Here is a 16013-nt window from a genome sequence, read left to right on the forward strand (position 1 = left end):
TTCCAAGGGGTGCTTTCCGTCCGTGGAGGGGTGCGCCTGGAATCGGAAAAGGCTGAGAGTGACCGGGCTAAATGCACGTCTGACAAAGACTCTGCCCCTACCAAATTTAAATTCCTTATTCAAAGCACCAGGGAAAGGTCTTAAAATGGGAAGTATTCAGAAAACCTTATTAGATGCTGGGAACATCCCAGCCCTGTTGATTTAAACTCTATTTTAACAGCTGAAACTGCTTTTCTCGACTGGAAGGATTTAATTACGAATGTGTGGTTCAGTGCAGTTCAGACTCCGGGTTGCAGATACTTTGTTCTACTTGAAAATGTTCAGAAATGTCAGGTAGAGGGAACTCATGGGGTGGGGGGGCATTTTCTTTCAGTGATATTGTTTCATATTTATTTCTAGTCTTAATTTTTCTCTTTGCACCTGGTGTTTTAGAAGATCCTCAACACAATGGAAGCGCCTATATCTTTATGCATTTGCAGTGTCCACCAGGCTCTGGCCTCTAGGTATTAGTCAAGAGAAATTTCTTATCTGTTAGTAGCTCCTGCAGCTCGACACACCAGCACACTCTCCTGCCCTTCAAATGCCACTTGGGTAAGGAAGCACAGGGGCGTTTGTACCTTCCTGAGCTCCGTAGCAACATTCCCAGGGGATGACTGCGAAAGTCTGGCCTATCCAACTCCAATCATCCAGCAGAGGCCCTAGATCTGCTAAGGTATTTGGGTGGGTGTTGGCACCAGGGTGATTATACCGTGAGAAAAAATTAACTTGCAAGACATTTGTATTTTCCCCGAGGTAGTGTTGCATTTTCCCTACTTATAGTGACAAATATATCCGACTAGAAGTGCATCACGGCTAGGTGAAAAATATCTAAAGGCCTCTGATGAGACAGGATAAAGCAGGGGTGGGCAGAATGCAGCCTGACAGGCCATGCTATCCGGGCTGCGGGGCCCCTAAAAAAATTGAGAAAATAAATATTTATCTGCCCCCGACTGCCTGTCATGTGGCCCTCGATGGCTTGCCAAAACTGAGTACGCGGCCCTCTGCCCAAAGTAATTGCCTGACGCTGGGATAAAGGAATGAAAGAAGCTAAACAAGTTAGCACTGGGTGCCCACCTCCACCTAGACACCGTTTTCTTTTTACTGCTGCCAGGAAGGGACGCCGAAGAGATGTACCCACCAGTGCAGCACTGCAGAGTACAGGCTGCTCCCGCTTCTGCCAGCAGCTGCCTGAAGAGGGCACCTGGGGCCTGTACGGTACAAGACTTACAGTAAGAGGCCAGAGGATGGAGCTACAGCCGAGTGAGGTTTTAATTGGTGGACTTTTCTTTTATGGCTCACAAAAAGAGTCGGGTTGGCACACCAGGTGCTTCTCTCATATACACAAGAAGTCCATGGACAAGAAAACCAAGAGTTGGAGTGGGGCATTAAAACTCCCGTGTCCTTGCACACCACATATCTGATGGTCAAGGGTACAGGAACAGTACGAGTGAGATACTGGGATATTACATACAGTGCGACAGTATGTCCTAGATTGAATTGATGTTTTTCAGAAGTAAGTTCCTGCTGGATGTTGAACGACTGGCTTAGTACAACTATTCGTGTGTGTGTATGAAGTGAGGGATGTGCATAATAAAAAAAAAAATCCCCAATTCAACAGGACGCTGAACAGAGGCTTGGAAAGATGAGGAATTTTGTTTTTTATTGACATACTATGAGGCAAAACAAAACTGACACCATACAAAATAACGTTAAAAAATATCATTCACATCATATCTTTGTCAGGATTTACAGTTTTTTGAGCTTATGAGTTTCATGTCTTGAGGTGAAAAAAAACACTATGCTAACTCTTTAGTATTAGTCGTATACATACACACACACGCGCGCACGCGCACACACACACACACACACACACACACACACACACATATATATATATATACACACAGGAAGAAACCCAAACAGAAACTTAGTTTTTTCATGAGTTTATTGCAAAAGTAGTGCAAACTATTTCACCTAGCAAGCTCTAAAACAAACTCAAAAGGACCCACTTCAAAACATGACAATAAATGCTCAAGTTTCACAGCCTTAGAAGCTTCCTTCAACAGTTCTTCTCAACAAAGATAATTCCTCATCTGCGCACGTTTGACATTTTACATTACTGGGGAAATGAAGAACTAGAAAACTGAGTCGTCAGACTGAACCAAACGACCCAAATCAGCAGGCCACGTTTCACTTCGACTGGTGACTCTGGGTGCAATTCCTCCAGAGGGTTGCCATTGAGAACACAACGTGGCCCAGCCTGGGTCATGCTTTTTATTCGCTGGCCTGAATTTAAAAGATCAATAGGGCAGGGTTTGGTTTGGTTTCTTTTTGTTTTCTTCAGTTAACGAGTTGCTCACCTTTTCTTTTGGATTTGAGTTAAGAAAGCAGCACAAGCAAAAAAGGATTAAGGAACATGTATTGTCTGTTTTAGCAATGTAGTATCCTTTTCCTGAAGTGTACTAATAGGTTAAGCATACTTCTCCAGCATCCCCCAGCTATACAACGGAGGGTAAACCTTATACAAACTACTGCAATAAAACAAGAAAGGATACTACATCCTACAAGCTTAATAAAACACAACTCTCTAAATGCTACTGGGGTCCCCAAAAGCAAAACAGGTAGCTAGTAACAATATACTAAACAATTAATCAAAGCAAACAAGATGCTACATGAAAAAGGTAAAGGAACAAAATGCAGCATAATCAGGCTCTTTTATTTTCTTGAGGTACCTATATAAATATTACCTTCTGCCCAAAGTACTATGGTTTTGTTAAAAAACTAAAGTCCTTGTTACGAGCCAATTGCAGGGCGTACATTATTACTGAGAAAGTGCAACAATGCTGATAATTCATATGCAGCATATTAAAGGATGACTAGGCTGTAGAAAATATAGCTAAGTATAGACCTGATGGAGCAGTTTTTATAAAATCTTTAAAACAGGCGTTTCCCTATTGTTTGAGTCTCCGCAGCAAAAAAAGCCATATGAAATAGCTTAAGTCCTGCTACTCAGGAATGTTGGTACTCTTCTAGTCCATATATAGATTTTTTTTTTTTAATATTAAAACTAAATACAATTTACAGAAAAGATTCCCTTTCTGTATTAGTTACTGGTATAAAGTCAAATTCTTCAAACTTCAAAAAAATGATAGCACATCATAACTTAACATTTCTCCAAAAAGGAATTACTTTGAAGTAAAAAAAGATTTACGTAGTAGAAAAAATGCATAGTTGTAAACTGTTCAATACAAAACTGGAAAAATCACTAACATCGCCTTCCCTTACTCATCATATGTACACACACCCCCCCTTTTCAGTGTCTTTATAGACACACACACACCTTGCCAACAGCATGTGTATATGTACATAAACAAAAAAGTTAGGGATGCACATTGTTAAAAATTAGTCATTGGATATTAACTTCTGTTCACATTATAAGAATTCTGCTGTGATACTGTACATGTTATGGTCTGATACACCAAAAATATATTTAAACTTTGATATTTAGCTTTGTTAAAACTATGTTCCATTGTTTCTTTGATTTCATTGTTAAAATTAGTTTGCTGCTGCTCATTGGATGTGTCTTCTGATTGTTATGCATTGGGACTCAACACAAAGGCACAAGAATAAAACTCAAATACAAAAAACCAAAAAAGGATTTTGGTTTGCAGAGTATTGCCTATGAAGAGGTCAGTCATCGCTTACTGTTTGGTCACTTTTCCCGATCTCATCGACAATTTGAGTAAATAGCACCCAACTGCTTAAATGAGGTAGATCCAAATTGGAAGGAAAGCTGGGTCCCCAACAACACTTGGTTTGCCATTAATTAAAAATGTTGTAAGAATTAGTGCCACCATGCTCACTTCTCGCGACTGGCACATCTGGCAAAAGCACAGAACTCAAGGAAAGGTTCATAGACATACATTGAAACGGTGAATCATAATCCTCCTTCAGGCATGAATACATTTCAAATCAGGGGAAAAACAATTTGTTAGAAAACAAAAGGTTGATATTTTAGGCTGCTGAATCTCTGCAGACTGCCACAGAAATGCACAAAAACTGAGTGTCTATAGAGCAACAGGGACAGCAAAGTCACAGCATACATCTAAAAGCTTCCCTTTAAAATCGATCAGGGGAGAAGACGACTTTTCCTTTTACCGTCTCAACTCCACAAGAACAACCTAGTCCTGTTAACTATGAACTATTTTTGCATACTCTGGGAATTGACAAATTTAGTATCTTGTTAAGGCTTAATTTAAAGTGGCATCACCACATAGCATCATGCAAGCATTTAACTATTTAAAATATATACAATGCATTTGAAACTCTACATCTACATGAAGGCTCAGACGTTATCACGTGTAATGCATTGAGTGAAGTTTGCCGTCTAAGAAAACAGGCATTACAGGATGCAGCTGCCGCGTACAAATAAAGCGAGTTCTGACGAGTGCTACTTGTAACAAGCCAGCGCTGCACGGTTTACAGACTGCAAGCACGAGACAGTTCAACAAGGATGTGACACAAAGGAATAAACTAATTACTATACATTTAGTACCGCTTGAAATGAGGCCCTTCTCAAGTTCTTTAAAAAAATAGTAAACTTTAAACGGTCATAAAAACCCTTTCCATTGAAGGGACTATATGAAACTTTTGAGCTAATTTTTGGTTCTTTTTCAGTTATTTTACAAAAATAAGAGGAAAACCTAGAAAAACTGTTTAAAACGAAGGGCTACAAACGCTCAGTAAACGTTTGTTACATCTGATCTATTGCACCTGAAGCGTACCAACGGTAAGAACGATTTGGAGAAGAACCATACATTCTTTTCCACCTCGCCCTCCCATGATCAGTCAACCACTTTGCTGCCCAGAAATGGTCGTGGTTTTACAGAAGTTTTGGATCAACTTGATTGACATTTTAACGGTCCAAACGTTCTGCCGCCATCAAACTACAGACACTCTACAGAAGCCAATGACCTTGTGCCAATTTGCCTGAGCGTCAGGAACGGGAACGCTGCCGCGATCTCGTACGTGGAAGAAACCTCCCTCCCACCCTCCAAAAACCCCAGATTTGTAGGCTTGCCTCACGTGAAGTTAGTCATTTAGGTGAACACGAAGAGTGACATTCCTTAGGAGAGAGGACAGAAAAAATGTGAACAGCACTGGTCCTTTATGGCTAGTTTACATTTGTCTTTGTTTTTAGAGACTATAAAACTACACTAACACTGATTTTACCCTGCCTGACCTGTGGTAAGAGATTAGGCCCAGAAATGAAAATAAGTGTTGTTAATCTCATACCACAGATCCCTTTTGAAAACAATTATTTTCCTGTCCGTGTCAACTTACAGTATCTGCCTTCTCGCAACCAGTTTGAAAAAAATCAGTTTCTAAAGAAACAAAATGATCAAACAAAGACAAAGTACTTGCAGCTGCCTGGATCCAGCTAAATAAGAAAAAAAAGCAGAGGCTGGACATATTTGGTTTAATCTGATTTTAATTAAGGGGCGTTTCTGGAGTTAAAACATTGATAAGAATAGTGCCTAAACTAGACCCACCAAGAGGTACTGAGACAAGTGGTTAGCAACCTTACTTTTCTTTTAAAAGCTATTATCACTTGCACAAAAGATGGGCAGAAAAGGGCTCAATCCCCAATTGACATGAGTAGTCTTAAATAATCTGCAATGAATCTTCACGTTTGATTAAGGGCAGCAGCATCAGGACTAAATGCTTTTCTAAAGTGAAAAAAGAATGATATACCAAAGGCTTGGAGTCATGACAATTAATGTAACTGTGGATGCCATTAACTTTAATGAAAGCTGGGAACAACGTTTAGATGATCTTTGATTGGAGTTTTGGGTACACAAAAAGCCTGGGACCAGGCTATGTAGATGGAGATGTTGGCTTAGTATACACTACGAAGTTTTTGCACCTTAGCCAGCATAACTATGCCAGCAAAATCCTCTCGTGGGCATTGGCAGGTCACACGGACAGGAGCTTTTGTCACCGTCTCTGATGGCGTCTACAGAACTGGCGCTGCTACTTGGATGAAAGGACTCCCAACAGCATCTGCGTGAATGGGCTCCACTGGCAGCAATGGGTCTGTAGCACAGGGGAGCCCTTGGACTACAGGCTCCAATCCTTAAACACCACGCCGGTCCAGACACACTTGTGAAACTGAGGAGCAGTGCGTGTGACCTGTCAACATGCTCCACGAGGAAACCCGGGAAGCGCAGAATTTGTCTGAACCCACATAAAACTTAAAATACTCGAGAGATACTGAAGAGGTAGGAACAGAGGCCAGATACCTACCTTCCTAATCTTGCCCCGTGTTGAAATTCCCAGTCTGCACAATAGACTCCTCTTGTGTTGGCTGCGAGATTTGCCAAGCTCTCGCAAAAAGCCAAAATGTTAATAAACAACAAAACGCCTCTGCTAGGCACCAGCCCTCATGTTGGCTGTCCCTGCTAGTCACCACTGGGCTTCAGGTGTCCCAGCAGGTTTTTATCTTCTCTTTCTTTGTTGTAAAGGGCCACTGATGAGTGACAGTCCACCTAGCAAATTAAGAGTAATTAATAGCGCTCTTGAAGGAGTTACGCTGCCTACTGGAACAAGATACTAGCAAGGCGACCTCCTGGGCTACAAACCCATTCTGTTGCCGTTCTACAGAGCTTCAAGTCCAGGTCTTGGTTCACCACAGAGAGGGGTGGGAGATCCCCATGCCCTGGTCACAACCATCCTGGGCAAGCAGAGTCAGTCTCTGGCGGTCTGGGGGGAAGCCAGGGGTAGGGAAATGAGTTTTCTGTGGAGTAGTCTGTCAGCCTTCCTCTTTGGGACAAGCCTTGTGACACGAGAAGGGTCAGCATGTTGAGGGTTTGTGCAAGCAGGAACTGTCTGCATCATCCTTCAGGGTCACTTGCCTATCCACCCCAAGAGCTGGTTAGTGTTGGCCGTGTCCCTTCTAGCTAATCAGAAGCCACAGAGAAAACACAGCCCCGCACCTGAACAAGTACATAGTGTTGCAAACAGTCTTATCTAGCTCCCCCATACCCCAAGTTCTTGGAAGATGGGCCCATGGTACAATGCGATGGCATCCTCTCCCTTTCATATAGGGGAGGGAGGAGTCTGTAGAGGTCCACTCTTGGCACAGCCTCTCAGGTGATTATTTGGGCCTGACAACAACCAACTCTGGAAAAAGGTAGTAAGCATATGATGCTTGCATCAACAATGAGCTTATTGCACTGGACCCCTGGGTGGCACCCCCTTCCAGAGCCAGTACAATGTGTTATGGATCCAGTTGCCACACAAGAGGTAGTGAAATGTTTAGTGAGAAGTTGCTATTGCACATGACACGTAGCCAAAATCTTATGCTCTGCACCAGGGGTAGGCAATCCCTGGCACAGGTGCCAAAGCAGGGCACACAAAGGCATTTTACTTGGCACATGTGCCTGGGGGCGGATGGCAGGGAAGGAGCCAGGGCCGCACCGCCACAACAAGGATCAGGCCCCTCACGACCCCCCCACCGTCCGCTACTGGCACACCAACTTCTTACAAGTCAAGGTTGCGGGTGTTTTTGGCACTCTGCCCAAAAACGTTGCCAACCCCTGCTCTACACTCCTCTGGGAGTTTTGCCCGAGTAAGGACTGTGTACAAACTGAGCAAAAAGAATTCAGGAGTTTGATACCTGGCCAGCTTCCGTTTTGCAATTAAGCAATCTAACTCAAGTATTTTTTTTCATCTTTATATTTATATTTTATATTTAGCACCTGACAAAGTAAGCTGTTGCTTAGAAAGCTTGTGCATCTCTACCCTACCTGCTGCCTATTTTTTTTCAGAGAAACTTATTTTTAATTAGACGAAAGCGCATCTGACTGCCACTAGTAACTGTGGGCACCATGCCGAGGCACCTCAGGGCCAGAGAATTGCAAAAAAGTAGAGAAACTTGATATACTTGCCCCCAGGTGCTGATTTTTGTAGCTTAATGAGCCCAGACATTGAAAACAACATTAGCATTTAGAAGCGTACTATAACCCAGTTTACCTTACATTAAATAACCCGATAACATTTCTGGCAGCAGAGTGGTAGCACATCGAACAAGGACGCTTGTCAGGATTAATTTGTAAACAAGTTATGATGCATTAACAGTTTTCTACAGTTCAGCTTCAGATAGTTTAAAGCACCTTTAGTAAGTGTGTACTTATTTCAAGAGTGAATTATGGACAAGGCTTTGCACATTCCTGACACAGAAAGTAATTACAAGAGAATATCTTTGAGACATTTTGTTGCATTTAAAATGTATCAGTCATGATTTGATTAGGGAATATATATTTGCAGTGTTACAGTCAAGTAAAATTACTTAAAAAGTATTTTAGAAAAATATTCTAATGTTATTTTTTTGCCTCAGGTTCAAAATATAAAATTTCAAGCACCTTCATGTCACCTTTAATTAAAACATGATATACTTCTCCAGCAAATGGCTGAAGCATAAAAACAATTTTCATTTGGAAACAGCAATATGGAAACTCTACTACTAAGAGAGCTGACAGCTGTTTTAAGGGTATCACTGTTAGTTAATCCAGACCAAAAGGAAGATGCCAGGCTTGTAAAGTTATCTTCCTTGCTATTTCCCAAACTTCCCGACAGACAGCATCCTGACAACATTTGTTCGTCCAACATGCCCCTTACTTGACAGAATAGGTGGGAAGCAGACACTAACATCACAATGTGGCACACTAACATTCAAGCCAGAAGCAAACAAACAACAATGCAGTTTGTCGGGGAATATTTTGGCGGTTCACAACAAACGGTAGGTGCATTTTAAGAACAAATATTAATCTGTGGAAGAATACAGGAGGTAGCCTTTAACTGCATCCGCTTGCTAACTAAAGAATATTAGCAAATCACTCTCTGTAGTGACCTGGAGAAGCCAATACATTCACTTCAATACTTTAGAAAAAGAAACAACGTGGAAAAACAGCCGAAGCACTTTCAAATGTGCTACATCGTATAACGTCACACCACACACACGCAAAAAACATAACTTTGAGACTAAAAAAAAGGACATACTCCTTTGAGGCTTTCCACTATAGTATATCACCTTAGAGCTGGGAGCAGAGATGTCTTGTGTGTAGCACACTACCAGTATGCAGCAACAGCAGTGCTGTAGTTCGTGTCTCTCCTACCCATAAGGGTTAATGAAGGAAAATGACAATTCATTCAATGCATTAAAAACTGATGGCTTTCTAATGCAAGAGACCAAGGAGGCAACACCACTAGCAAATTTCCTAGGTCAAAGCACCAGAAAAAAAAAATCAATGATACAAGAAAATCCTGCACCAGGAAGAGAAATAGACTCAAGGTCTCTTCCATCTCTATGATTTTATTAACATTGCCTCACAGACTAGTAGACTGGTTCCCTTATTACAGCGATTCTGAACAAAAAATTAATTTCCTGTTGAAAGGGGGTATGTGAAGTCTCAGTCTGAGACCAAGGGGTACATCAACTGAAAAAGGTTCAGAACCGCTGCCTTATAATCTGATGCCAGAGTCAAGTGGTGGAAAGAGACAGAAAAAAACATATCACAAAGCTATGTTTAATAGAGTCGATATTAATGTTTTAGCTAACTAATATTAATAGTAAAGATAGGCATTTAAATACTTTACAGGCAATATGCATGTTGATAGCTTAAAAACTGTTCTCATACTTTGTACCAAAATGTGCATAAAGGAGAGAGGAGCAAAGGAGAAAGATCATGTAAATAAAGAAAAAACTATTTCCATACGACCAATGAACACCTGTGCCTGGTGGACATATCCAGCATACACAAAAAAAGAACATGTCATAACCTTGACCCTACAGCTTCTATTTCAATACTGTAAAATCCGGCAGTATTTCCAAGATATAAATACAAAATTAACGATACCCAGAACATTTCATGTTTGCTATTCATAACACTATTTACAGTATTTGCAACCATCTACAGCAGATGCAAAAGGAAGTCTGGTACAGTAAAAAAAAAAGTTAAAAAAAAATCAGTGCAATTATTCCTAGTTGAAGGTTTCCTTAGAAAAGATTGCATGTACACAGAAGCAAATTACCAAACGGAATATAGAAATAAAAAGTAGTGTATTAGAAATCAGAGACAGTCGCACCAAAGTGACAACTAAACTGAAGGAGACGTTATTTTAGGAAAAGTATATTCCAAATGGAAAAAAACAAAAAACAGAAACAGAAAAAAGTTGCAATGTGGTTATTCAGTGCGAGACACAGGGAGCGCGAGAACTTATCCAGCATTCCTTTTGTCATGTGAACAAGATTTCCTACAAAAATGTCCTATGGCTTACCTATACCACCAAAAATGACCCCCAGATTATATGAAAACAGAAGGCTCTTTTCATCTGCATCTCCAAATAAATGTCCTAATTCTACATTTGTAATTCAGGCAGGACATTTATGGACTTCACTTGTGCAGAACACCCACTGAAGGCTGTAACATTGCCCTGTTTTGGTCATAAAGCATTGGGTATTATTTCTTAGAAAGACGACAAATTTCAAATCATGCACTGCAACATTCAGCAATCCACTTAAATTTTCAGGGGTGTGGTAAAAAGTGGGAAGCAAGCAAATTCAGGGCCTTCTTCCTTCTCCTGATCTCAATGCAGAGAAAGAAAATTTGCTAGCAACTTAGATGGAAAAGAACCAGGGCTTCAACAGTGTGGTGCACAGTACTGCCTCGTTTCAGGAATATACTTCTGCGCAAAAGGAAAGCAAGTGATCCAGCGATATGCATGCAGTGCACTTCAGGTTACAAATCTGATCTCTAGTATCCAAGTCTCTGCGTGTCTAATACAAATTAGACAGATTGTGGGGTAAATTTTCAAATGCACCCGATTGTTCGGGTAACCTAAACCCTTTTTTTTTTTTTAAAGTGACATGGCCATTTAAGAAATCTAAATGACCAAGTCCCAAGTTCAAAAATGGATTTAAACCTTTTGAAAATTTATCCTTCATCTTAATTATACATGAAACATGTTAAGAGAACTACTACAATTTTTGAAGCAAACATTGTATTAGATGCTGCATTTAAAACTGCATGAAGACCGCAAGAATCAATTAAAGTCTTTTTCTGATTCCAGAATTGGGCAAACTGAAGGATTTATAGGGGTCAAAAATAACAAGAGTGGGATTTTTCTTAACATAATTATGTACGTTTTCAAGCCGACACCACTGGACATACAAACAATGCCTCCTTACGATTTGGACAATTAATAAAAGCCTCCTGAAGGTTTTTCACCTGATCCATCTAGAAACACGCAAAAGTTGCTGTCCATTTATTCAAATGATCTCCCCCCTACGCAACAGGCTGGTCAAACGTTGGAGTGAAAGTATTCAAGCTTGAATCAAGCCAAAAATACAATATACTAACAAAGAAAACTGACCAGACTGTGTGTTTGACTGCAAAGTTGGGAAGGGAAGGTTTAATAGACTGGGCTGCAAGGGGCTGATGGCTCTACCCCTTTTTCTAACACTGGCTGTCACAGCATTGCCACGTGTCCCAGTAGGCACTGGGACTCTAAGGCTACAGACAGACAACAACATGCGGCAATTTGAAAGCAGGCTGCAATTTTTTCACCGTCTGTCCTTACCCTTAAGTACGTGAAAGGCAAACTGTAGTGACCCGGCCCTGAATGAAAGGAGGACTAACTTCCATTTACCACGAAGTAAGACCAGGCAAACAACAGTCACCTCGGAGCAGCTACTGCACTGGAAGTCCCTGCTCCTACCTCCGATATCACTATATTTTGCTCGTCTGTCCCTACCCTGAGTTGGTCTGTTGGGGCCACACTGCCTTCCCCTCTCCCTCTAAACAGCTGATGTACCTAAAGGCACAGCAGAGTCCAAGAGTAGTTTTGTATCTAGCTTTATTTTGTTAAAAGGCCTATATTAAGTGTTTGATCTTTGCTGGTATTGTTTTGCACCTTTGGATAGCAGCATTTGTTACTGTGTTTCAAGAGTTTTGCTATTTGCATACAGGTAAGGCAGGAAATTGCAGCTTTCAACTCAGGATTTTTTGCTTAGTCTCTCCTCCTCCCCAAACTCAGGCTTAATCCATCCAACACTTTTTGACACCCTTGTCTTCATAAGAATCTTCTTATAGAAATACATTTCTAACAAAAGGAGCTGAGACTGATAGCCATACAACCTGCCTTCTTTATGATGGGCAATAGCCAGTGTAAGCTTCCCCCATTGTTTGTTTCGGTACTGGAAGGACAACCCCAGAGGGGTAAGGGGAATTCAAACACCGCGGCCCATTCTACACTTGTTTTTTCCTGATAAGTCTGCCAGCAAGACAGTACATTTTATATCAGCTGTTAAATCAAAATGAAAAAGCCACTGCCAGCAATGTAACTGAGCAGAACTGTCGTAATGCGGCAGGATCTGGTCTCACCTCCCCTGACTTGAGTAAGGTAAACTTTTTACATGGGCCAAAGAACTGCAGATGATAAAATCCTTTTGGTTACTGCTGACCTGAGCTGAATTTGAACTAATGACTTAGTGGTTAAAACTACCAGCCTTCACAAAGAATTCAATAGCAATGGTGGACATGACAATCCTAAACTTCCCATGCATGGTAGTTCATCACACTATTCCCCCTTGGTTCTTTGGGAGAATATTTGCTAATAGTTTATGCAGATGAGTTTTCATGAGATACTGCTGATCTTACAAGAGCTGCTGCAGGAGAAAGTAAATTGATATAGCAATAAAGGTGTATTGTTAATTCACATGTTGCTGCTTATATGCATGCTATTTATATTAAAAATCTGTATAGAAAACTGAGTTGCTGTACACACCTAGTGCCTATTTTACAATGTGCACTGCCCATTAAAAATATGTTCTGTAAAACACTTTAAACAACTAAACTACTATGGGCTAATTCACTGTATTTTCTTTGGAAAAAAGCCTTTTTTAAAAATTAACAGTATTTTAGCTGGAAGAGATCTGTAATAGGTAAAATTCCTTGGCCCTCAAAACACTCATAGCTGTCTCACAGTGTTTACATCCTTCACAACATGTGAGGGAACTACACACCAAATTCACACTCGTGTCAATGGGACACACAGGCAACAGGCAGCCTTTGGTAGAGGGCCTGCATAATGGTCTCATCCTCAAAACTCCCTCTGCACCTTTGCATTTGGGATATTTGGGCCGTATGTTAACATCTTATGTAGAAGGGGAGGAACGGGGCGAGAGCTAGTGTATCTGCACACTAATCCAGTAGCCAGGAAGTCCCGTCACAGAGCAGCAGCTGCTATTCTATCCCAAGGGATGGAAGAGGAGCCGTGAACGACTACACCCCAGCCTTGTGCCTGCCCGAGTTCAGGATGTGGGACTGAAGTGGATTCCACCTTTCTAACCTCATGGGGTTGCTCATCTCTGTCCCAGGTTTGTACAGAGGAGAATGAAAAGCCAACAGTATTTCAAATATATGACTAACACTTTAGTTAGAAGAAATAATTCATACCACTAACTACCAAATTAAAACCCCTCAATCCATTTCTACACCTCAAATACCAGAACAGAAAGTGCAGCATGCCCATAATGGAAAAGCTATTGCTGGTTACTCATCTTTGTTTCAATAGAGGCATTTGCAAGCTGAGTAGAGAACAGAAAGATACAGATAATGGGATTAATTCTGTTTTCAGTTTCACCAGGATTATCAAGAATAACTCTGGATTCACTCTAGCTTTGACTGAGAGCAGAATCTGCCCCAATAATTTCAACAGAAAGACAGAAATAAAAAATTACAACAATGTAAATTGAACTCGGCTATCAGGTGAACTTACACTTTTGTTTCAGCTGAACAACATGGGCAACGGCATACTGAGCTGAGGAGGAGACCTGAACATGTACACTATACTATGCACCTAAATCTTTCAGGCAGCAAAGGTTGAATATTTTCTGGCTTATTCAACAGCAACCAGTCCTAGTCTATCCACAATATGGCACGGACACTAGTACTGGATAAAGCTATTTTCCACCTCAGTGGCTGGAGGTAAATGTGCTTGCAACAGTGGCTAAATGGCTGAGGGAAGAGAGGAAAGAGAAAGCTAAATGAATCAGTAGAAGAGAATATAAGTAAAAAGTCTCTGTGCTTAACAAGTATTTGATTTAACCTACAAAAATATTAAACAAAAATCAGCAAACAACTTTGGAAATTTTTACCCACCCTCTTCTAAAATAGTTTATGGTGTCAAAGGTAGTGCAATGGTTTTTACATGTATTCTGACTTATATGAACCCAGTGTGCAAACTAACAAGCATGCATGTATAATAACTATCAGTTCAATTAATGCTTCTTCTAAGAGAACAGCAACCCCTCGCCAAAAAATTTCAACTTATTATTGACCTTATACAAAACAGACTTTCACCTTCCTCCACAAGTAAACTTCAGTTTCCTAAGAGTTATTTTTACTGCATAGATTCTATGATTTTTGCCTAGCTATAACCAGTAAATCACTCTAGTCTATTAAAATTGCTGCTTCACCGAAAATGAACACAAATAAAAAATTGCTTTGTGCTTGAATGGATGTTGAATGTTGGTCTCATGTGCGCATTTCTGAACTAGACAGGTAAAACCTGCCATGTTGTGTGCACATGTAAAGAGTCTTTCTAGAAATTTCAAGCTATAAAATATACACTGTATGCATCTCTGAACTGTTACAAAGCCAACTGCATATTACTGTACTGGAATAGTAACACCCCCACTCTAAGGTTTTAATGTCTAAAATCCAAGCATTCTTGATATGTTAACAGAAATACGATGAGCACTCCTTAGTAAATAAAAATAAATAATAGCCTCTAGTCTATCACATTAATACTGTGAAACATATAAAATTTACATTAATTCAAACAAAACAGTGAAAAAGGATTGTACTGTATCACCACAGACCCGTATTCTTTAGAAACTTTGGAAAGTAAGTAAGTGTCACTGCCCTATAGGACAAATTCTATAATTAGCTGTCAGTATGATTTAAAAAACTCTTTACAATATTTTTTAAATGGCACATTTTCTTTTGCCAATCTAACTGTAGTTATTAAAGGTTTAGATACAAGTTTCCTTTTTTAATTTCATAATTCACTCTATGAAAAACATCTTTAAATGCAGCACAATAAAAGACATTCAAGAACAAACTTCAGAAAATACATTTGCCCTTAGACACAGAAAATTATCTTTGTAAGACAGTTGAGGACCAGAATTCTTTTTTTTTTTCCACTTTGAAAATAAAAACTTTTGTAAAAGCACCCAGAATAATCAAAGCTTCATAAATATTCAGAGTGCTTTGCTTTCTTTTGTATTAAAAGCAAGCTCACAGCATTTTAGCCCATCAAGTTTGATATAAATCAGGTATTTCCAAATTAAAAACAATTAAAATGAATAGGAAACTAAATAATGAATTTTGTTTCATTTCTAGCCCTGAGATCACAGCTCTTGATCACAACTGTAAAACCTGGGTCTGTTTTCTGACAAGCAGCTTAAAGATTTGGCAAACCACATTTCCAACAATTATGAGGTTTTGTACAAGTCTGTAGTTCAGAAATCAAGTCAGAAATTCTGGACGGAAGGCCTTCTTGAAAATGGAAAAAATATAATACAGATGCATCACTCATTGCTGGCTGTCAGTGTAGCTTGGGCAACTGTTAGTCTAAGTGCAGCTGGTCTCATGTGAATCCAACTCTACCGAATCGCTAAACATTAAAACATGTCAAGCAAAGTACATGGTACGTAATGTGTCTTGGTGAACTTGAACTGCTTTAGCAAGTGCTTGATGATCTCTGCCATTACTCTGACCAGACGTGTGGCTTCCTTCAGCACTGAGAAGGGAAAGAAGAAAAGAATAAAGCCCCTTTTAATCTGACTCCCCTGAAATACAGGACTTTCACACGGAGCAAATAGCCAAAAATTGAAAACATGGTTTTGA

At 40.2% G+C, this 16013-nt stretch overlaps 1 protein-coding gene across 2 annotated transcripts in view; it reads right to left on the bottom strand.

Annotated features, from left to right (window-relative positions):
* Positions 1-1682: 1682 nt before the first annotated feature.
* The window catches only part of AGO2 (argonaute RISC catalytic component 2), an 89754-nt gene continuing 75423 nt past the window's right edge, over positions 1683-16013 (bottom strand). For both annotated transcript variants that reach the window (XM_090040711.1, XM_090040712.1), the window contains exon 19: positions 1683-15906. In XM_090040711.1, coding sequence (XP_089896837.1) covers positions 15798-15906 — 109 coding nt within the window. In that variant the 3' untranslated portion in view covers positions 1683-15797. The remainder of the gene's footprint in view (positions 15907-16013) is intronic.

Source organism: Crocodylus siamensis, chromosome 3 (assembly GCF_052110815.1).
Source record: "Crocodylus siamensis isolate JL-2025a chromosome 3, ASM5211081v1, whole genome shotgun sequence".
NCBI lineage: Eukaryota > Metazoa > Chordata > Crocodylia > Crocodylidae > Crocodylus > Crocodylus siamensis.